General features: G+C 38.2%; 1 protein-coding gene across 5 annotated transcripts in view; it reads left to right on the top strand.

Moving 5' to 3' along the window:
• The window catches only part of LOC120805303 (netrin receptor UNC5C-like), a 357857-nt gene that overhangs the window by 297739 nt on the left and 36959 nt on the right, over positions 1 to 23159 (top strand). For all 5 annotated transcript variants that reach the window (XM_040155423.1, XM_040155422.1, XM_040155424.1 and 2 more), the window contains 3 exons: positions 19315 to 19495; positions 22229 to 22396; positions 22593 to 22757. In XM_040155423.1, coding sequence (XP_040011357.1) covers positions 19315 to 19495; positions 22229 to 22396; positions 22593 to 22757 — 514 coding nt within the window. The remainder of the gene's footprint in view (positions 1 to 19314; positions 19496 to 22228; positions 22397 to 22592; positions 22758 to 23159) is intronic.

Here is a 23159-nt window from a genome sequence, read left to right as displayed (position 1 = left end):
CTCACAGAAAGACAAGAGTTTTGCTATTTCAGCCCTCACAGTTACTGTAACTGCAAGCACTTACAGTACATTCGGCCATCATCTAGGCCATTTAAGGAAACTATCCATCAAGATTCAAAGAGGAAAGCATCTAATTGTGTATGGTTGCCCAGTGTTTTGTTTCTAAACTGATTACTCAACCTGCATTATTTCCTTCCCTCATCAGGGAGGACAGGAGTTATACAGGTCGGTGATCATATGTAGTTTTTGTTTTCTGTGGTTTTAAGTTTTTAGTTATTTTGAAATTAGGACTTAATTCTTTGTGTGTGCAGTATGTAGAGGGTTGAGTGGGTGCTTGACTTAGAAGTATGAGGGTAGGAGATAATGAAGGTGTTTCCCTCCACACCTCCCAAATTAGGAGAACCTACTCTCTGCCCTTTCATTACCTAAAACTATAGGATGGTCAGCCTTTGCAAATAACCCTTTTTTAATGTCTTCTTGACAGTCATGGGGAGATTTGCTGGTGTTGAAATTCTGACCCTTTACTAATTTTTTTTTTAAATTAATGCTTATTTGTTGACTGTTTTCTCTCATTTTGAGTCCATTTCTTTGTCTGTCTTTTTAATTGTTCTCACGCCTCTCTGTTGACTGTTGACTCTCGCTCTCTCTCTTTTTTCACTCTGTCTCTCTCTGTCACTATTGTGGTCTCTCTGTCCTACTCACGCCCCCTGTCTTTCTTCACATTGTTCTGAGACAAAGCTGTGGATTGATGGTGACATGACAGTGTAGAGTGTACTGCATTGTCACGGAGCTACCCGTGCTGCCCTCGGCAGTCCTGACAGTGTTGTCATGGATGAATGGACACTGTTTTGGCACAGGGTGCGACAGTGTCAAAAAACAAAACTCTGTTCTGTTCTGTCAAGCTTTATAAGTTGTTAGACTTTGTAAGTATTTTAAGACCACAAAAAACTTTGAAATTCGAAAAGTTGTGCACATGAGCCTGTAACATTAAAGGTTTCACTGTATTTCCATATATAATATTATAATACAAAGAACATTTTAGAAACTTATTTATAAAACAATTTAGAACTTTGAAATCATTCTTAGTCCTACTGCCGGCAAGAGTTGTAATATAATTTTATATTCTTAACTACTAGAGCAATTGGGACAGTAAATTCCTCATTTGGGACCAAGACCGAAAAAGTTTAATAAGTCAGGCCTTTGAATAATTGCTACCAATTAATTGCTTTTCACTTACATCACTATTCAGTTAAGTAGTCTTCAGTGAGTTGATCGTTGATCAAAGGGAGTCATTGTCAGTGCAATTAATAGTTTCATAAATTTGACTGTGTTGATAACAGAAATTTATCAGATGATGATGGTGTCATCTTTGTTGAGCAGAGAATATGTTTGTAATGATATGTGATCCTCTACTGACTGATTGTAAAACCCATCTTTCCATGATGCAGTCCTCCATACAACACTGTGTAAAATGTGTTTGGGGGTGTGAAATCAAATATGACTACATTTTTCCTGAGCTGTGTTAACCACAATATTGCTTACACCCTGGAATTTTTTTGAAACATTAGCTTATCACTCTGCCAAGAAGCACTTGGTGCTATTGATGCTTTGCTGATTACAGAGGCATAATTCTTTCAAAGGTAGATGGCTGCATAGACTACTTAAGTGTGACCTGGCAGAGGCCGATGTACAGCACTTAGAAATAAGATGCTCCTGTAGTTCTTTAGGGAACCATAAAGAGAGATTATCTGCTCATGGTGGTGTCTGCTTCTCTCTTTTTGTAGTTAAAAACTGTAAAATCACTGATGCAGTTTGTCCAGCTATGCCAAATTGTGTTTTCAAAGTTGTGGTATTGGCCAGTGCAGGTTAATTATTCTCTTGAAAAAGGTCTTTTTCAATGACTGACCACATTCAGCTTTTTATAGTCAAATATTATCTACATTTTTTAATAAAAAAACTTTTCAAACATTTACATGTAGGCAAAAGGAAATGCCAGCAGGTTGGAAGCCTGTGTACAGTCGTTTGTCCAGCTCACCCACCAACAAGAAGTACTCTGCAGAAACCCAATTTGTGATTGATTATTCCTATAATATCTGCAGAAGGTAGGCGACCAACATTCATAGTTAAAGTATGGGAAAGATAATTTTCATGGTTTAAATATTTTAAAAGCCAACACTTATTGCCGAACTAAGAATAGAAATTACCTCAGATCTCTGGTGTCAAAGTCAAATGTGTGCACACCCTTTCATTACCTCAACCTCTTTACCCTTACGACATAAAACTTCCTGCATTTGAACTAAAATTTGGTATTGGCCATAAATCATGTGCTGCAGAATTTCCCAATCTGAATGTAATTGAAAGAGGCTGTTATTTAAAAATAAAAATAAAACTCCCCAGCAGATGTACCTCTTCATGTTTTTTGAGGGTCCATTTTGTTGTTTGTTTTAAATGTTTATACTTTACCCGTTACAGCCTTCAACAAAATGTAACACTAACAAACAGGGAGGTCCTCCAATAGTTCAGCTGACCCAGCTAATAAAGCAAAGCTGATTTTGTTATTGGTTGGTTTTAATAACACTGGAGAGTTGGAGAGTCAATTAAAAAGGATTAGAATGCCCCCAATCAGCTCAGAGCCTCTTCATGCTTTAATGATTATGGAGTGCCATCAGCACTCCTACACTGTGCAGTGAATCAGTTTTGACATGCACAAACACACGTTAAAACAAACATGCATAAATACCTGCACACATACACAACTTTGTTATAAAAGTACTGAAAGGGTTAGCCTCCCACTAGAAACAGAAATATTTACTGTACATACATGCATGCATTTAGATACACATTTTATTTTTATAATGTCCCCAAAAGCTGCTGTCTTTTTTTAATTTAATAGGTTTTATTAAATTAATTTTTGCAATAAAACCTTGGGAAAAACAATTTTTAAAAAAATAAGGAATACTTTGTCCTTAAAGAATAATAAATAAGGAATCATGCATAGTCAGTTTGTTTTCATTCCGACCTTGGACCTCTAAAAGTGGAACTGATGTATATATTTGCTTGACCATTAAAAATAGAAAAGAGGCACTCCTTGTTAGAAATCCACCTCTGATTCAGTTAATGTAACATCCAACTGTATACTGTAATTACAGTAAATGCACAATAAATGTCTGCATGGGAAAAAATGAAGCAAAATTAAGTAAGGTTGAATAGGTGGATGGCGCGACTTGCCAGAAAAGCATTCATTCAAAGATGAGTCAGACATTACAGTTGTTAATGGGTCATAATGCTGAAACGCTTAAATGCTCTGCAGCAGACTGTGTCCTGTGGTTTCCTTTGCACACTCTTCCATTGCTCTCATTTTACCCCTACTGTTGCTTTCTTCTTTTTTTTTTCCTCCTTGTCTCTGCCTCTTTGCCTCTCTCTCTCACTTTCACCCTTCTTTCCCTCCTCCTCTGTCTGTATTCTGTTGTTGCCATTAGTGATGTTAAAGTGCTTATAGAACTGGAGGGTTCGGCAGGAAAGGCAAAATACATCACTGTCCAGAGAAATAAAGAAAGCAACAGAGACACAGATACAGAGCGCTTCAACACTTTTACCACATTGACCCATAACCACTCATAGGGCTGTTCTTTAATTTAACAACCTGTCAGTCATTTCAACGCTGGCTCAAAGCAATCATCAAAGTCAGTTAGGAAACAGACTGCCTTTTAAAGACTTAAGGAAACTCAAAAATAATAACTATTAATACTAATATTATTTTTATTGTTATTTTTACTTGTAGCAGGGGTGTAGTAGTGGTAGGTAAATGGATAGTAAATGAAGTAGATGTAAAAGTAGTTGCCAAAATTGTATCAGTATTCTGAAATGTGGAGTTAATGATGATGCACTTCTGTTTTTTGTACGTTCAAATAATTGCTGTGATTATGAATTAGAATCAAGGACTCGAATACATGGTAAAAAATATCTATAGCTATATATTATGCTCAAATAAATAAAGTAATAAATCAACAATTTGACAGTTTTGTGTTAGCATATTCTGATAGCTTGCATCAGTGTCACAAGATTTTGTCTAGCTCTCAATAAGCATGTGTGCACTACAAAAAAAAGGCCTGCAGAACAAATATTGCCTTGTGACCTTCCAGGCTTGCAGATTACACAAGAACAGAAAGTGCAGCATTCTATATTAGAACAGAGGAGAGAGCAAGTTTATTCTTTTAATTTCCTAACTTTCAGTTCCCCTATCACAAGTAGAAAGTGTTTCCCTTTTGAACTTTTCCCCGCTGATATTTGAGGTGTTGATTCTGATTCCAGCTGTTACTAGGTCAGCGTCTGTTTGGGGAAATGTTTTCCCGACGTGTCTGAGCTGTTGAGTGGATTTGGATGTTTTTCGTCTTGCCTTTTCCTCGAATGATTTGAACTCAGGGTCTCATTTCAACTTTCCGTCCCCTAACACTCACCCCAAACTGTCATGTCTGTATTTTTTTCCTCTCCTCTCAGATACCACTGCTGCTGTCACAGTCTCCATACATTTTCATCCTCAGAGCTCTAAGTGGTTTTGTATTTACTCAGTTTGTTCGTTCATTTATATTTTTTCTTCTAATTCTAATTTCTTGTTAATCTTGTTTATCGTCATCAGTTTTTGGTTCTCAAATTTAGTAAACAATGACTTGTGTATATATTTTTGGTTATGAGGAAAAACATGATTTTATAATTTCTATTTTTTTTTTGCAAATGATTATTTTCTAAGGCATTCCTTTTATCTTTCACCGACTAATCACTGATGAAAATAAATAATTACAAGCAGAGCAAGCTTGAACGTAGCACTAAAATGACATACCAGTGAAAAAGTCAAATTTCACACGAGGAAATTTGTACATGAGGAGGTCACCATAGTCCCACCACTAACACAGCTGGGGAATGGCTTTCTCCCTGAGCTCCAGGTGCCAACTCATCTACCTTCCTTTGCCTGGTTGTCTCCATGCCACCCTGCTCTCTCACTCCAAAGCCCTTTGCTTACCTGCTTGTCTCTGACCCGAGTTTACCAATTCATATTATCAAGCCTCAGGCATCCTATTAGGTATAAAATCAGTGATCTGTAATGGAATGTGTTTTAAAGCCCAGAATCTTCCCAGCTCCTTCTCCTTAGCTAATTGATGATGTTGCATCATTTTTTTGTTCGAAAGTCTTAAGCTTCGGGTAGAGAAATAATTTCAGGATAATGTCAGTCTGTAGTTAAGTGGCACCTGTAGTTTTTTTTTACAGTAACTGAAATTGCACTATTTATTTTACTTGTTTTAATATAAAAATTGTCCTAAAATGTGATTATTGAAACAAACATTGGACTATAGTGAAATGTTGGACTGTATATATTTTAGAATCAAAGTGATCAGAGGGTAATTACGCTTAAGCCGAATGCATTTAGCTCACCTTTAAACATCCTTCCTAGCAATCTTTATTTCCCCACATACTTTTTAAACCATGTATTGCTAAGCCGCTTTAACCAAAATCCCGCTTGCTGGCTGCATTTTATTTTTCACCCGGCAATGTTATTTTATTGAACTGTCTGTCAGGACATTGTTGAAGTTATTGGGGCTTAAGTAAATTCAATATCACAACTCTCTGTTAATGATGTCTCCTCTGCCCTTGGCTTTCAGTTTGCTTTTCCAAAAGTCAAGCCTTCCTGCTTTGCTTTGTCTTATGTGCTCTCTTTCATGCTTTTGAATATCCGCTTCCAAGCCTCTGGCTTCCTTCTCTGCATGCGTCACTTTTTGTACATATCTTCTTCTCATTTACTCATCATTCACCTGCACCATGTCTCAAAAGTGCAGCCCATCTATCAGTCCTCCATAGTGGTAGTCCATCTATGTACTAGATGTAATGCCCCGGTACTTTGATGCTAAAGATGGGCTGGGAAAGGTAGCAGTAAATGAAGTTACTGGTGGATTTTTCTTTCTCTCTCTCTGTCACTCATACACACAGACACACACACGTAATGTTTTGACGAAAGGATTCTGGGATAAAATATTACCCTCACCAACCTTCTCCTGTCCTTTGCTAATTTTCTTTCTCTTCCCCTTCCCTGTCTCCCCCAGCATTCTTCACATTACTTCTACTTTCCTTTTCTTGTTTTCCCTAGTGTTGGGCCTAATGGATTACCTCAGTATATCTCCCCCATCTAGTCTCTTCACTCCCTTTTCTCTCCATTCAGCATCTCAGTCTCTTTCTGCTCCCCCTCCATCCGTCTTTCCCTAATTATTGACATAGTATGGAAATTCCAAATCGCTCTGTCTCTCCCTCAGTCTCCCTTACCTCCTTATTACCTTTTCATTTGCCCTTTTCATTCCTCTCTCTCTTTCCCCCTCTACAAGTTCCCTCTCTCACATCCTCTCCCTGTTTGTTGACATTGCCGGGTTAGCTTTAATGGATCACCCACAGATAACTGCTCCTGGCCTGCACTCCCTGTTTCCTCATCCTCCCCCACCATAATCACTGCCTCCCTAACTCTCTATCTTTCCCCTCTCTCCCTCTCCCTCTTTCGCCGTTGCCTTGGAAATACCTTTTCTCTATCCGACCCTCTCTTGAGATTGTTCCTCATCCATCTTTCCCTCCCTCAGTCTTTCTCCACTCTTCAATGTTGACATGAGAGGGGGAGTCTAATAGATTACTGTGAAGCATCTGCACCTGTGTTAAATCTCAAGAGGTAACACCAATTGCGTGTGTGTGTTGGTACATGTGTGCACCCTAGAGAAGCCAATGCAGGCTTTCCTTTCAGCGCATCTGCGACCTCTTTTATTGCAGAGCAACTTCCTTGTTTTGGCTCTCCTTTACTGTCTTTCTCCTCTCCTCTCCTCTTCCTCATTTCACCTGCCTCCACTTTTTTTCTCTTTTTTTTGTTTTGTCTTCTTCTTTCTATGATTTATAAGCTTACATGGCATAAAGGGAACCATTAACTCCGTGGCTTTATTTGAGTTTACAGGGATGTATTGTAGTAACCAATTACTTTAGTTTTTACAAACCACATGAGCTGAATCTTGCAAAACACCTGGTGCGCTATGATATAATGCAAAGACATGATATTTAGAGTCACATTCACAAGCACAAATCCCAGCTGTGTAAAATAATATTGATGTATCATATGTGCATGCCATGCATCATTCAGTGGAAATGTACCTAGGTGCAGTGGAGTAGTAGGTTATAAATAGGCCTCTCTAGGCCTGTCCCAGTCCAACTAGGTGTCCTCCTGTGTCCCAGTTCTGTCTGTGTGGGACACCTTGGAGAGCACGCTGCTATTCCTCACACTCTGCTGCACATTGGGGATTCTTTCTCTTATGCTGTATGTGTCTCTTCCTCAATGCCAAACTACATTTAATTCCTAGTGGTACGACTCTTTTAAGAACATACACTAAGTCCTACTTCTTCTTAAGACCTTAGAGAGTTCTCTGCGCCAGCTCACACATTTAATTTTTCTTCTGTTTTTTATCGTTCAGTTCACTAGACTATACATGGTATATATGTATATTTTTCTTTTTAACTTTGTAATATCAAGATAGTGGGTACTCCTTTTACTTTCTATTCTCTTCTATAAACAAAATGTCAGGTCTGTTCAAAAGACATAAGATGGCAGAAGTGAAAAACATGAATTTTTACAAACAAATTGCCTGTCAAAATAAATTACTCATAGCCTGTCTCAGATGGGAAGTATAGTATAATCTTCAAAGTAACCCTAAGGGTAAACCTGTTAGCAACCATTCTTTATAAATTTTCTTTTTAATTAACACTTGTTCTGTATGTGTCTTTGCTTCTAGTTTAGATTAAATTAGATTAAATGTGTTCTCAATATATTTCTGGAAATATAACTTTAATGACAACTCTCAAACAGCTGAAATAATCCACTTAAACTCCACACTGCTTTTTATTAAAGGTGTCTTTTAGAACATCAGTGTGGGATGATTTGTCGATGGTGACCCAGTTATGTCACTGTGGTTAATTGGGTCTTTATATGACTTGCCTGGATCTAGTTAATTAAGCTGTCAGAGGCTCTGAAATCCCATGGTGGCATACATGCACATAGGCACTGACACACTGACATACACGCACACGCACACACACACTTCACACTTCAACCACCCACATCCTTTATATATGTGTGCACATACACAGTGACCTTATTGTAACCTGCACAATCTGCCCAGTCTGCCCAGTCCTGGCATGTATTGTATTGTATTGGTGTTGGTGGCTGTAGTAAATTCCCCACAGTAGCTGTGGACAGCAGGATTGTCCTAATAACCTCCCAAGTGGAGCGAAGATGCAGACAGAAACACCCGGACATATGGCCAATTAAGATAGGGATGTGAAATGGCACAGATATACTGTAGGTGAATGAAAATCATACTTCACACAATTAATGTAATTAAGTGGCAAGGTTATTGTTATTAACTGTTCCTGACTACTGCATGGACATGGACACTTTATTTTAAAAACAGGCTAGAAATTAATTAGTTTCTTGGGGCTATATTTGATATTTTTTTGGCTTCTTCTGTCTTATTTTATCCACCTGTCTCTTTGCATAATATCTCCGTTTTTTGTCTGCTCATGTCTGTCTTCCTGACTTTTAACTGAGAGACAGCCTCTTGTCTAGTTTGTTTGCTCCCTTATTATATCCATAAATCATGTTTTAAGTTTTTTGATGGCAACTCACATTGAGACTGTTTATCCCTGCCTTTTCGTGTTAGCTGTTCCTGCTCAGTTCTTAAACATCTGAGGTGAACTTCCTTCAGAGATGTAACCCCTGAAACTATGTGTGAACTTGTGAACATGTTGCATCTAATTGATTTTGGAGGTAGAAAAATAGACAGTATGTCTTTGTTTGTATTCTATAGATGCTAACAAGTGAAAAAGAATAAAAAGCGAAGTTAGTATAAAAAATGAAGATGGATTTTGTTTGTGTCAAGGTAAGGGATGACATATCAGGAGAGCTCAGATAAAGGAAGAGGGTGTCGCTGTACTAGCGGAACAATTAATCCGGAGATTTTGTTGGCACTAAAAAGTAGCCATTTGTATTTGTTAGAGCTTCAAATCGGTAGGTATAGAGGTACCAAGAAGTGAAGTGAAAAAGAGAAGAGCCAAGGCAGTGTGGAGGAAGGAGAATGAACATAAACACACAACACACACACACAATCGGCTCACTGCAAATCTTTTGCTTGAACTTGTTTTTTTCCAAATCAATGGTTGCTACTTTTACACTTACACATTACAGTAGTTAGGTAGTAATGTTATAAAACGTACACTTTACCATTCAAGTGAATTGGAAAGTGGTCAGACTTTTGGACCCCACTGTATACTATATATCAGGCTGATAGTGGCTGATAGTGTACTTAAATCTGTGGAATAGGCTACATTGGTGGCTGAAGTTCTTGGTAAGCAACCATCACCACCACCTGCTCCCGGCAAGAAACCCCATTCAGCAGCATAGAAAACTTATATAGCACCTTTAATAGAATTGAACAAATTTGATGTGACCAGCTGCCACATTCTCTTATTCTGTATATATATGAATACCATCAGGATGTGTTCCCAATGAGACAAGCATGAGTATGAAAGTGCATTTTCAGCTGCTAACTTGCAAAGCAAAGCAAAAAGTGTTTCAGATGTCTTTGCAGACCTACATTTTTTTACCACTCTGTCTAGGTAATAAATGCATGTAGGATAGTTTATGCATTTAGTTTGAGTTAGCTATTGTACTTAGGCTGCTCTGGATTTTTTTTTTTTTTTTTTTTTTTGGGGGGCAGGTTACAGAAGTGCCATACCATCAAAACACACCAGGATTACCATAAACAACAATTACCCCTACATATCTGTTTACACTTGAGAACGGTTGATGACTATTTCAATCCTTTATACTAATGACTGGATTAAAAATAAAAACGCTCCTAAACCACAATGATCTTTGATTTGGTTTGATTATAGGCAGTCAGATTGATATTGTTTTAGAGACGTTTGGACCTGGGCACATGTTTTGGACAGCAGGGCAAAGTAGCTTCCACGCCGTAGTCACGTGGGTCCATTTGGTCTGCCCCTGTATTCACAGCGACCACCATGAATGAGGAATAAATCGACACTTCCTGGTTTACTATAGTCAGTTCATTTGATACATTTAGACACTGATTTAAATTTAAGTGCTACATTTATTTGATGCTGAGGGAAGCAATTTAAGACAAATTGTTTTTGTTTGTTTTTTTTTCTCCATGATGGTTACCCTCCTGTAATTGACTGAAAGAACAGAGTCCTTTTGTTCATCTTATCCCAATGAGCTAATTGTTTTGTCTAATATCAACGGCATACATTCACTAACACACTCACACTCACACACATAATCTACTGCGCTGTTGGATTAAATTTCTATTAGCTCTCCTCGATTGAGTTTGAAGATTGTTGATTAGCCAGTAATGGCCTTTGTTACTGCACTAATGAATAGCTTGATTACTATTCTACTTAGCTACACATCAGGAGGTGTGTGTGTGTGTGTGTGTGTGTGTGTGTGTGTGTGTGTGTGTGTGTGTGTGTGTGTGTGTGTGTGTGTGTGTGTGTGTGTGTGTGTGTGGCATCTGGTGGTATTATTGTCTGATAAACACATACAGACAGTTATTGCCAATTGTCTGGGTTTGTGTCAAGAAAGCTGATGGCAACAGAAGAGAAAGATAGATGGTCTACTCTGCCAACACTCATCTTTCATTTTCTCTCTCTTCTCTCCCTTACTCTGTCTGTGACTAGGCCCCTCAATATGTTTTCTCCCACCTGCTCTGTTTCTCAGGCCTACTGTCACTTGACCATTGTCTTTTTTGTAATTCCTGTATCTCATAAACCTTTTTTTCTTCCTCTTACCCTCTCTCATCTGCACTCTCTCTTTCTGTTTGTTTCTTGCCTTCCTGCTTTAATGTCCTCCTTCTCTCTTTTCTGCTGACTGGACTGACCGGGCTCTTGAGAACTGGGTTGGCTTGTTTCATTTTGTGCATGTGTGGGTTGCTTTGTTAATATGTCTGTGTGAGCATTAGTGCTTGTGTGATAACGGAAACAAGCATAACAGTTACAGGGATGGCTCTCTAGATGCCAGTCAGAGTGAATAATAATGAGTGTGGCACATCTGGCAGTGGTGTATCAATGTGTATATGTATGTGTACCGGTAGAATGGCGGGGGGGGGGGTGTTTAGGAGGATGTAATGACTGGGAGAGACAGCGGGACAGTTTTTAAACTGGAATTATGCTTCTCCGGAAATACATGTAAACGTCTCTGCGAACCTACACATAGAAGGGTGTTACAGGTAACCGTAGTTTTTGCAGAATGTTACTAATGCATCGCACCGAGCTGCACGTCAAGCAAGTAGATTGGTTGATTCAGCTCTGGGTGGCAGGCAGGTTCATACAACTTGTACGTATAGGTATTTAAAAAAACAATCACACAAAAACATCTCTGAATGACCCCTGTACACGTTCACCTAAGGCAGCACAGAGAAGCACAATCCCAGTTTTAGTGTTGGACTCTGGGTGTGAGGTTAAAATTGTTTTACTTCTCATCCAGCGTTTATGACACTGAAATTCCACACTGAATTTAATTTATGTGAGTGATTAGCACAAACAGTGGATTCACTCACGGCAGTGATGTAAATCCAAGCATAGTGTTTGCAAAGTTCAACTTTGATGTACGTTGACACGGGAATTCAGAGCAACAGTTACAAAGTACCATCCAAGATGAAAGAAGCTCTAGTCTTAGCGAATTCACTTTGATACACTAATACTTTGATTTAAAAAGAAGCTTTTGTTGTCCCTACAATATCGGCTTTTGTAATTAAATATCCACTTGTACTAAATAAAACATGAATTATGTTTTTTATGGTTGTGTTTAGACACTCAAAGCACTCTTTCAAAGTTAGGTAAATATCGGTCTTGGTTAAATATTGAAAAAGTAAAATATTACCTGAAGCACGAGACACAATGTTTCGTACTTAATTAACATTTATCTAAAATCATGGTCTTTCCCAAACATTAACCAAAGCACTTTTTTGCCTAAATCTACAGGCAGCAATTATGTTCCCTAAAACATATTTATCAAAACAAAATAGTAAATCAAGGTAATTTCTCAGAGGCATGGCGGCATAGGTAGACATTAGATTGCAGAGGAGAAAGCTTAACACTTGGATGTTGATGTGCAGTCTTTTTATTGTTAGTTAGAAGAATCAGCACTTCAGCACATCTTGCCTTCATCACACTAATTCTTCAGGATGATTAAAAGAAAGAATCCAAATTTATTCATAAGATTTAAAAACAACACTGATTGCATTGGCACTATGAATGTGCAGCTTTGCCTACTTTACTTAAAAAAATAAAAAGTAAAAATTGCACAGCAAAGGCCCTGCAGTCACATGATACAAAGCCAACTTTGCTTGCTCCGACTCTCTGTCCTTGTCTGTCTTGATTGTCTCCTCACTGTCTCTCTCCTCTGATGTCCACCACCTTGGTCTGAAATGAAGTGACAAAGCTCGTGGGATGGTGGTGGGGGGTTAGGGATTAATAAAACAAGGACGGACAGATGACACACACTCAGTCCCTGCCCACACAAAGGTAGAGTAATCACTATGAGAGCTCTTTAACTCACTCATCTGTGGTCTTATAGGGATCTAGATAATATAGCTAATCACGGGGATAATCCTCGGTGACTAACATATTCACACTTCAGTGATTCAGAGGCACACACACACGGACTCACACACACACATACGGCTTGATTTCCCTATATGTCTTTGATTGCAGAATCAGTTTTTATTGTAACTAGTCTATTTTGCGTTTTGTCATACTCTTAGTGTGTGTCTGTGTGTTTGTGCCCGCTGCTGCTTTGAAAAATTAATGTTGTGATTCAGTGGCAGATTCTGTCCATAGACCCTGTATCTCTGCGTCGTTATCAACTCCCATAAGAGACTCTTTGTAGTGGCTCCTCAAAGCATGCCATATTTTAGCATTTGTCATAGATATTCTTTGCTTTGTTATCTCACTTCTTGGTCTGTGGTCTGCCTTTTGTTTTGCTTTTGCAAGATTTATACTGTTTCTCTTTGTAACACAGTGTGACTATGATGTTCCTGCTCTCAGTAGCAGATATGCGGCATAGCTTTGCGTTTCAAAACATTTTGTGCTGCTCTCCAGTGCGACAAAAGGGGGTATATATCTCTATATCTTGGCCTACTTTTATCTTGCACAGTATGTGACCAAGCCTTTGTTCCACTGCCAAAGAAAGATGCATATCTCAATAGATTGTGCAATACATTACACTTTTTGCTGCCTTGATTTTGCACAGCATGAGATGGGACATTTGTCCTTAAGTTGTGACTAAGAGAACATACAGAAGTATTTACATATTTGAATTTATCAATCCTCACTACACATAGTGTGTATTGCAATATCCAAACACTACAAGCAAGGGCATAATTAAGAACTGAAGAAACACAGATCTGCCTTTATTTTGTATTCAGGGGCACAAGGTTTGAAATATACTTGTAGCCAAATTAATGTCTCGGTCACTGTGTAAAGCAGAAAGAAAACATGAATAAACTGACCTTATCTCTTTGAAGAGAAAGACATTTGATTTATTTGTCTGAAGAAAAAAAATTGTCTCTTCTTGAACCTTTTTTAAAAGCCTGTTACAGTTGAAATGGAGGGCAAGGCAACATCTTGTATGTGCATGTGAAAGTACAGTATGTGTACTGTGTGTTTATTTGTGTTTGTGTGTATGTTTGTGTGTGATCTTCTACTGCAAGCATTGGAAGTATCTTCACACAGGCATGTATAATGATATTATTTCATATCTACACCATGACAATAAACCAATGGCTTGTGTGTGTGTGTGTGTGTGTGTGTGTGTGTGTGTGTGTGTGTGTGTGTGTGTGTGTGTGTGTGTGTGTGTTTGTTTAGTGGTGTGCAGGCAATGCCAGAGAGACAGGTGATGTGGGGGGCGAGAGTTAAAATAACAAATACACATTCTCCCCTGGGGTTAGCTTGATCCAATCAGCCACCCTCCACCATTCACACACAGACACACACAATTACACACTTACACCAGCTGTGGCTAATGATGCGGTGGCAGTGGTAGTATAGCCACCACATGTGGTCTCTTTGTCCGAGCGCGGCAGAGCACACATCAGTCTCACATGCTTGAACCTTCAGGCATCATCAAAGATTGCAGCTATTTTCAGTGCATCATCACACAAGAGTTCACAACTTATATTAATAAGCTGCCAGTAAAGGTCTGCATTAGCATGATTATATTTTGCTAGGAAATAATCTGATCTGATATTTTTTGTGCAACATTCACTAGGCTCACCACACAAGAAGGACTGATTGGTGAACTGATTGCTTGAAAAAACGATTACTTAAAAACATAATCCCTACAATGTAAGTCACTTTAGATGAACTGCAATTGGTTGCATGTGTTTTTCCTTTTTGTGAGGACATTTAATCTATTGTTTGAATGGTATAACAGTAATTTGTTAAATTATTGATGTGACAAAGTTGATTTCACTGATAGGGTGTGTCATTAGACAAAAAGACATTTGGTTAGGTTCCAGTGGAAAATAACAAATATTTGCTCTTCACATTGCCTGTGCTACTTTTCAACACAGGGACACAACCATTTTCGGTGTATGCTGCTTGTTTTAGCAGCAGCAGTAGAAATTGTCAGAGTAAGCACATTGCACAAGTCAGAAGGTTCCCCGGGTTAATTGGAAATTGACCTCAAATTACTTTCTAAAAGAAGGTAGACTTGTTTGTCCCTTTGCTGTTATTGACTGACAGTAAGTAAATTTACTCATTTCCATTTCCATCTACTCATTTGGCAGACGCTTTTATCCAAAGCGACTTGCAAGTGAGGGACAACACGAAAGCTTCAGTATAGTAGACCTTGAAGTAAATACTAAGTACTAAATATGTTCAATAAGACAAAGTGCAAAAAGATTAGGGAAAGAAGTGCCCCGAAAGTGCACAGTAAGTTGTGGTTAGGAATGTTAGGGTGTTAAGAGAGGTGTTAGGTGCACTCAAAAGAGATGAGTCTTCAACGCAGTCTTGAAGATAGAGAGGGATGCCCCTGCCCCCGATTACATTTGGTAGCTCCTTCCACCATCGGGGAACCACAAACAAGAACAGTCTGGACTGGGATTGTCTTGTGTGCAAGGATGGCAATGCCAGACAACGTTCCTTCGAGGAACGCAGTGCCTGAGAAGGAGCAAATAATCCTGTATGATTGAGTTCAAGTAGATGGATGCAGACCGTGAAGTCACTCTGTAGGCAAGCATTAGTGACATGTGCCCTTTTAAGCTGATCAAAACCCAGACGCCGCTTCATTCTGGACCATGTGTAAGGCTAAATGTACATGTAAATGAAAATTTTAGTAAGTAAATTGTGTTTTAAGGAAGGAAAAACTAAGAAGGAATGTAAGTGGTTGAATTTTAAGTGGTAAAAGTTAAGTATAAAAAGATTAGAATACTGTACAGATTGTAATCAGAGAATAGATGTCTGGATGGATGAATGGACAGAAGGGTGGATTGGTGCATGAATACTGTTGATACACATTTATGTCTATGATATTTAATGATCCTGGTATTATGTCACAACTTCTCTTTGGGTTAATTTTTCAATTTCTCGTAAGTGTCCTGATTCTCTTCTGTCACTATTTGCGCACAGTCTGTTTCCCCCTGTTGTTTGGTCAGCCCCAACAATCATTATTATGTTTAATTAGAACATTTAATCTATTTGACAACTTTTTAAATGTCATAAAAATTTGAGCAACCACATGTATGTTTCATAATTTAACATCTGCTTCTTGCAAAACATTTGTGCAGTGTGTGTGTGTGTGTTTGTGTGTGTGTGTTTGTGTGTGTCCCAGATTGCATGTGTGGCTGCAATCATAATTTGATATTTCCAATTTGATGCTTTGATGTGACTATGCTACAGTAGTTGTTAAATAAGGTTTAGCTAAATCTTTCAGCCTTTGCAAGCATGTGTTGATTTACACACTGTGTGTGTGTGTGTGTGTGTGTGTGTGTGTGTGTGTGTGTGTGTGTGATTATTGTGAGAGATCAGTCGCAAAGCATCAAAGTCATGGCTACTAGTCTGTTCCTCTCTCCTCTTTTTTCATCTTTATTAGATGAAACACTACTTTTTTAAAATTTTTCTCTCAATTTCTGCTCTGTCCATCACTTGTGATTTTTCTCCTCCCTTTATAGCAAACTTTCAACGTATACTCTGTCTTCCAATCTTTCAAACTTTCAAGTGTTTACTTGAAACACTGAAACAGTTTATCTGCGCACGCACATAAAATTCTAAAACACTGATTATGACACTTAATATCAATTACAGCTTCCAGTTTACTCAGATGCTCGATCTTTTGAAAAGTTCTGATGTAGCAATAAATTGTGACTAAACTGCATTTGAACAGGGAGAAATTTTTGAATCAGAGCCACAGTCATGTCTTTTTTTTACAATAAACATTTTCAGCAACATAATAAGCATAATAAGAGATTTTACTGTGTGCTCTTAGCCACTATAGTCCCCAAATCAACCCAGCAGAGCACCTTTTGAGGTTGAGAAAGTTTTGACTATCCCCTCCTATTACTGGTTAAGTAAAGCTAATAAAGACGAAACAGAGTACACATTATAATTCAGTTTCAAAAACAGACTTTCTTGTTGTAACTACACATTTATATGACACAAGGTGTATTAAAATATTTATTACAGTCAAGACACACTTGTATTCTCGAGCTTGAAGCTAAATTTCACCTAGGATCATTTTCATTGTTCACTCTTTTCCAGTTTAACTTGTTTTATCTTTCACTCTCCAATATTCCATGTCCCCTGAATTGATGGTTCTTTGCCAGCATATAGATATTTTTTCATTGCGCTTTGATTACCAAGAGGCAGATTAGGGTCAGGGTTGAGACACTTCTCAGTGACTATATGCTTCGAACATTCGGTTAAGTCAATAGGAAAACATTTTCTGCCAGTAACAGTTGTTTCTTTTTTTAAAATAAAAAATGTCAATCATATTTAAAAAAAAATTAAAGGCAACAAATGTTCTGTTACTGTTGTAAAGTGGTTGGGGTCAAGGTGTTCATTCACACTTTTGATGTAACATTCCCACAATTCCTCTAAACCTCCTCAGATCTCAATATCTTTTTCCCATGCTGAACTTTAAATAAGATGCCAAGTCAATCAAGTTAACCTCATATATTTGTCTTTTAATGCAATGTTCTAAATAAGTAAGTCATATATCATAAACCAGGAAAATACCATGTAAAAGTTTTTTTTTCTTCAGATCGCAAATAAGAGAAGTATTTGACGTTGCTTCCAATTACTGTTGCAAGATGTAAGTTTACTTTGGGCTATTAATGCAAAGAATACCCAAAATGCACTGGTAAAGTGGGTGCTGTTGATTTAAGATGTTATTTTTAGATTTAATTGGATATGACTACAGTTCTACAAGTGGATTTACTCATGTGTTGCCCATTTTTTTTGAAGACTTTATGAGGGCATTAGAGGGATTTGCTGAAGAGAAATATTACCTGAATAGTGGTGCTAAGCTGTATTTATCTTCATTTTGTCTGTCTAAATCAGGTTTATAAGTTCATGTAATCTGATCAGAGTTCAACAAATATACTGTATATTATTTTATTCGAACTCTCGAAGGTCTTTTTCAATGTTCACTGTGACCACAGTACAGCTTATTTAACTAGCCTGAACATGAATAAATAGAGGTCCCTGATTTTTTTTTTTTTCCACAGAATAACACACATTGCATTTGCTTCTATTCATGAGAAAGCACCTATACAACTTTTTTTATGTCTACGTTACAAGGAAAAACTCCTTGCCTGACCATTTGTGCTGTATATATATGTTCTTATTTGTTTTCCAGTATAACCTTTACTTTGTAATAGAAAGAAAGCAATGGTCACACAACATCTCACTTAAGATTACGGATTCAGAGCTACAGTGAGCCCCATGCGCTGCAGAATCTCTGTAGATCAGAAACAGAAGCAGGTAGGATAACTGTGAGAGAAGAATGACAGCCGAGCCTTAGGAGGCAGTGAACTGAGGAATAAAACTGATTTCCTCTTGTCTGCATCTGAGATTTCCATTTCCTAATGTGAAGGGAGGAGGAAATTAAACAACGTGAATTAAACAACGCAGCCCAGACATTTATGTGCCTGCCATAAAGCTTGGACAGGCTGAATTTATGAGGGTTTGGACCAGTAAATACAGCACTCAGGAAATGTGATTATGCTCATAAATAGGGCAGTTTCCCGCTGTCCTACCCTTCACCCAAAGTATCTTGTGAAAGCTTATGTTTGGGAAATTTTCCTTTTCTACACTGCCACCCCAGGGTTTCATTCTGAGAGAGGTCCACTGTAGATTATGGTCTTTAAAGTTACAACTGTGTGATATCTGGGACTTGTCGCATAAAAATATTCCTGTACTTTCATTATTTGTGAGTACTGTTAATATTATTACAATCTATCCCATAAAGTGCATGTATTTGCCTGTAAATTTTTAATTTGTAATCTCAAAGATTTACTATATACGAGAATAATTTTGACAAGAGGTTATCGGTTACTTACAGGATGTACCATAAGAGATGGCAACACAGTCTCGTTAGTCACTACAGAGCCTCCTAGCCTTCACATCTGATTTTATTTACTTGGATTCTCAAATGTGACATGTCCTCAATTCTTTTCTATGTGGAACCATTGAAAGCAAGATTACTATAGCATCCCAATACAAGTCCTTCCATCCCATTTTTATTTGTCATCTGGAAAGGTTGAAGAACAAGATTATACCAATACCCAAACTGGATTCTTTTTCTTTGCCTCTTTTACGCTCGCAGATGGAATGTTAGATGAAGGTCATGTTCAAAAAACTTTTCTTTTTCCCCCCTGTTCTCCTTTTGTCAGCCAATGCTCTCAAGGTGGATCAGCTGTAAAAACAGGATTATAACATGATTTTATAATTTTCCCACTGCTGGCAAGATATATTGTGGTTGCAAAAAACAAAGAACTGATGAATAATTTTTTATCTGGTTTGATTTGTTTTTGGTTTTAACGGCAGAAACAAACCTTTCCAATAACAAATTAGATAAGACATGTAGCTCCATAGTGTCATTACACAATGACACCATTTACTATTATCTCTCATTAGCCAAAATTTTCTGAACTTTTCTCTTAGCATATCTGAGGTGTAGCGAAACCTTTATGCTGACATCATTTTCGCCTCTTTGTTTCCCAGGTTGAGTGGTTGAAGAACGAAGAGATAATTGACCCAGCAGAGGACAGAAACTTTTACATCACCATCGACCACAACCTGATCATCAAACAGGCGCGTCTGTCTGACACAGCCAACTACACATGTGTGGCTAAGAACATAGTGGCCAAAAGACGAAGCACTACAGCGACTGTTATTGTTTATGGTAAGCTTGCATGCCTTTGTCTGTGTGGGTCTTCATGTGTGTGAATAAGACAGTAAATGGGTAAATATCTTTTCACTAAAAGCTGTAATTATTCTGTTTTAGCCTATCTGTTTCATAATTGTATGTGACATTTTTTGTGTCTAAAATTTAACATTTTACTGATCTGACACTTTTTTTAAAGGCGAGCTGCAGCTACCCAACAATGTCTCTGATCAGCCAAGCCAGCATCTGCCACGTGAAATTAGCTCTGCTGCCATGCCAGCACATTCTCTTTCTGGTTGGCCTGATATTCCCACATCACCCTTAACCTCGTCCAATTAAAATCCACCAATCGCACCTTCAGTTTTAAATTAAAATACTTGGGCTTTCCAAATGTCTGCACTTTCAGCCAAGAGTTGTAACACCAAATGAGTTGTGAGCATATGGTGTGATAACAGCTGTGAAAAACAACAGCAAAAAATAACTCTGAAGAGTTTAATTCTGAATGGTGTTAGTTTGTTTTTCAGGCAAAGCTCCCCTTGTGCTGTTTTTACCAAAAACTGAGAAGAAAGGGCTTGTTGAGAGGAGGAAAATGCCCCATATGCCTCACTTTCTCTTTTTTCCATTTTACCAAATGCCAGCCCTGACATGAGAGGATGGAAAACATTTTGAGTAGAAACAATGTATAGGAAAATACACTCATACCACACACAAACAGTGTTCTTCTCAAATATAACACTGTCTCTATTCGCTATGAGGAGTGTTTCAATCAGAAATAACTGTTCGTGTGTGCGTGTTTGGTGCAGACAGCGAGAGATGGAGTGGTTTGACACTGATGTATCCTTTCAGAAATAGATTGTTCAATCTGTGGTTCAATCTTCTCGGCTCCACAAGGGCCTGGCTGACACTGTTGACAAGGTGAAATAGTAGGGGAAAAAACAGAGGAACATGTGGGGAAAAAAATGAAGCAGCTACAGATGGAATGGAGACAAGTGAGGAGAAAGAAGAGGCAGAGGAGAACAGAGTGGGAGAGTGCGAGTGAGAAAGTATGACAAAAAGTAACTGTACCTGATTTTACAGGTTACTTTCTCTCTGATGATTCATTTCTAATTGGGTGTTGGGAAAAGAGAGTGGGCACTGTCCACTGGGCTGAGACAGAGCTGTCAAGGAACAGCAGAGGAATTTCAACCCACTACACCTCTGTAGATGTCAACTCTCTCTCTCTGGGTGTCCTTATGACTCATTCTAACCTTATACTTGATTTCTCTCTTTCTGTCTCAACTGCCCTCATCTTTGTCTGCACAATGCAGCCAGACTTTACTTGAGAAAATTTCAGAAATACAAAATAATTAACTAACAGTCCAGTCTAAATGTGACAGATAGCAGGGAAATCTTGTAGAGGTACAAACAAGGAGGAGGAAGAGAAAAGGAGCAAAAAAGGAAGAGGTGAGATGCATCAGACTATTGGAGAGTGAGGATTCAGAAAACAAAGAACTACGATTCATTTTTAATGGTTGTTTTAATTCTCCATGTGCGCTCTCCAACAAGGTTTAAGCAATCTGCAAGCAGAATGACAGTTTCATTGCTTTTTACCATGTGTTTATTGGATTATAAAACTACATATTTGTGCGTACTGCATATGTCAGTCTGTGTCCTTCTCTTCTATTAGTCAGTGTGCACACAATGGGAAAAAATTGTGCTACAGTAGCAGTAGGATAATAGAAAAGACTGTGTGTGTGCGTGTGTGTGTTTTTGTGTGGTTTTGGTGTGCAGGAAAATCCAGCTGTTCTCACTAAACTTCAACAACCCAGCCTCCTGGCATCTGTAAAGCACATACTGACTCCGTCAAGACAAATACTTCAGTTAAATCAAACAAAACGTTAAAATCACAGATTTGTCCATTGAGGATGATGCCTCTGTGATACACAAGGATTAAACGGCATCACAGACCTTTTTTTGTATAAATATTAGTATTACATATACATATTGGTATGTCAGCTACAATTTGTTGTTTAGTTCAGTTAAAAGCACTTTATTGGTCCCTCAAGGGGTAATTTGCGGCAAGCTTTTTCATACACAAATACAAGTAAACAATTCATTCACACACATAAAGAACAATCAAAAAATACAAATATATGAACAATATTCAAACCACAAAGGCACATCATTTCAAAAAGGGTCAAAGTGCATTTATCAATCTACACCGGCCACTTCTTGTAATGCTGCTGTTTACAAGTGCAGTATAATGACCTCTGGAATAAAACCAAACTTCCCTCTCTTTTTTTTCCAAACAGGCAATCTAAAATGCATTCCTGATGGCCTTAGCTTAAAGTAGTCATAGAGGACATTTGCGGGGTCATGATGATGATTGTTTATGCCTTTTTGAGGACTTGTTCAGTATTAAGCTGTGCTTGTGATTTTTGTGCCAATAATCTTTGAGTTGACTGTTTGTTTAGAGTTAACAACACCTCTCAATCTATTCTTTTGACAAATGGATATAAACCAGCAAATAACTAAAACAGTTGAAAACGTTTTAAAAAACGTACTTTCGATTAAGAATGAATAAAATGTTTGTTGGTTTGTGTTTTTTTTTAAATGGCTGATTATCCTTTTACCATCTAATATATAAATATTATTTATATAATATATAAACAACACCTGTAGAGATGTGGTACCTCCAAGACGGTGGGTGTCATAGGGTTATTAATGCATGGATCAATGTACTGATTAAGTGACTAATCTCTGTTGCCAAAGTGAATGGTGGTTGGTCGACATGGACGGAGTGGTCAGTGTGTAACAGCCGATGTGGTCGAGGCTTCCAGAAACGAACCAGGAGCTGCACTAATCCCGCCCCTCTCAACGGAGGACTGCCCTGTGATGGACAAGCCATCCAAAAACTCTCCTGCACCACACTGTGCACAGGTAATTCTGTTCTTTCACATTACAACTGAATCACATTCTGCTACATTCCACTTCTATCCTTAGTTTGTACTTTTCCAGCCTATATATGCTACACTTTAGGAGGCTTGGGACATAATTGAGGGCATTTCTTTCACACTCCTTGTCTTTTCTTGTGTTTTCTAATTCCCTTGGCCCCTTTCCCCATCCTTACCCCTAGTGGACGGTGTGTGGACAGAATGGAGTAAGTGGTCAGCCTGTGGGACAGAGTGTACCCAGTGGAGGAGAAGGGAGTGCAACAACCCAGCTCCTAAAAACGGAGGAAAGGACTGCGAGGGGCTTGTACTCCAGTCTCAGAACTGTACTGATGGACTCTGTATGCAAAGTGAGTTGACAGTAATGATTTTCTCAGAGCTTAGGTATTGATAGATATCTTCTAAATGTTGATTGAAGTTGTGACATATATCATATCTAACCATGAAAAATTAGTGTACCAATTCGAAAAAATGCCTCACAGTGTCTGCTTCAAATGACTTGAAAGTTAATTGGCCTCAGATATGGCAGATCATTGGGGCGGTGTCACATGGTCAGATTTTTAGTCAAAGGATGAGAACTATAGTGAATGAAGTGTAACATGACAATTGAAAGGGTTCATTTAGACCAGTGATAATCCACATTGAGAAATCCATAACTCCGCATTTTTTAAGTAAAAATTAACCTTTGAAAGGGATACCTTAAAGCCTAGAAACTGCAAACTGTAATTTTGTCAAAAAATAATGCTCCTTAT

Source organism: Xiphias gladius, chromosome 19 (genome assembly GCF_016859285.1).
Source record: "Xiphias gladius isolate SHS-SW01 ecotype Sanya breed wild chromosome 19, ASM1685928v1, whole genome shotgun sequence".
Taxonomy (NCBI): domain Eukaryota; kingdom Metazoa; phylum Chordata; class Actinopteri; order Istiophoriformes; family Xiphiidae; genus Xiphias; species Xiphias gladius.
This window is presented reverse-complemented; position numbering and strand designations above follow the sequence as displayed.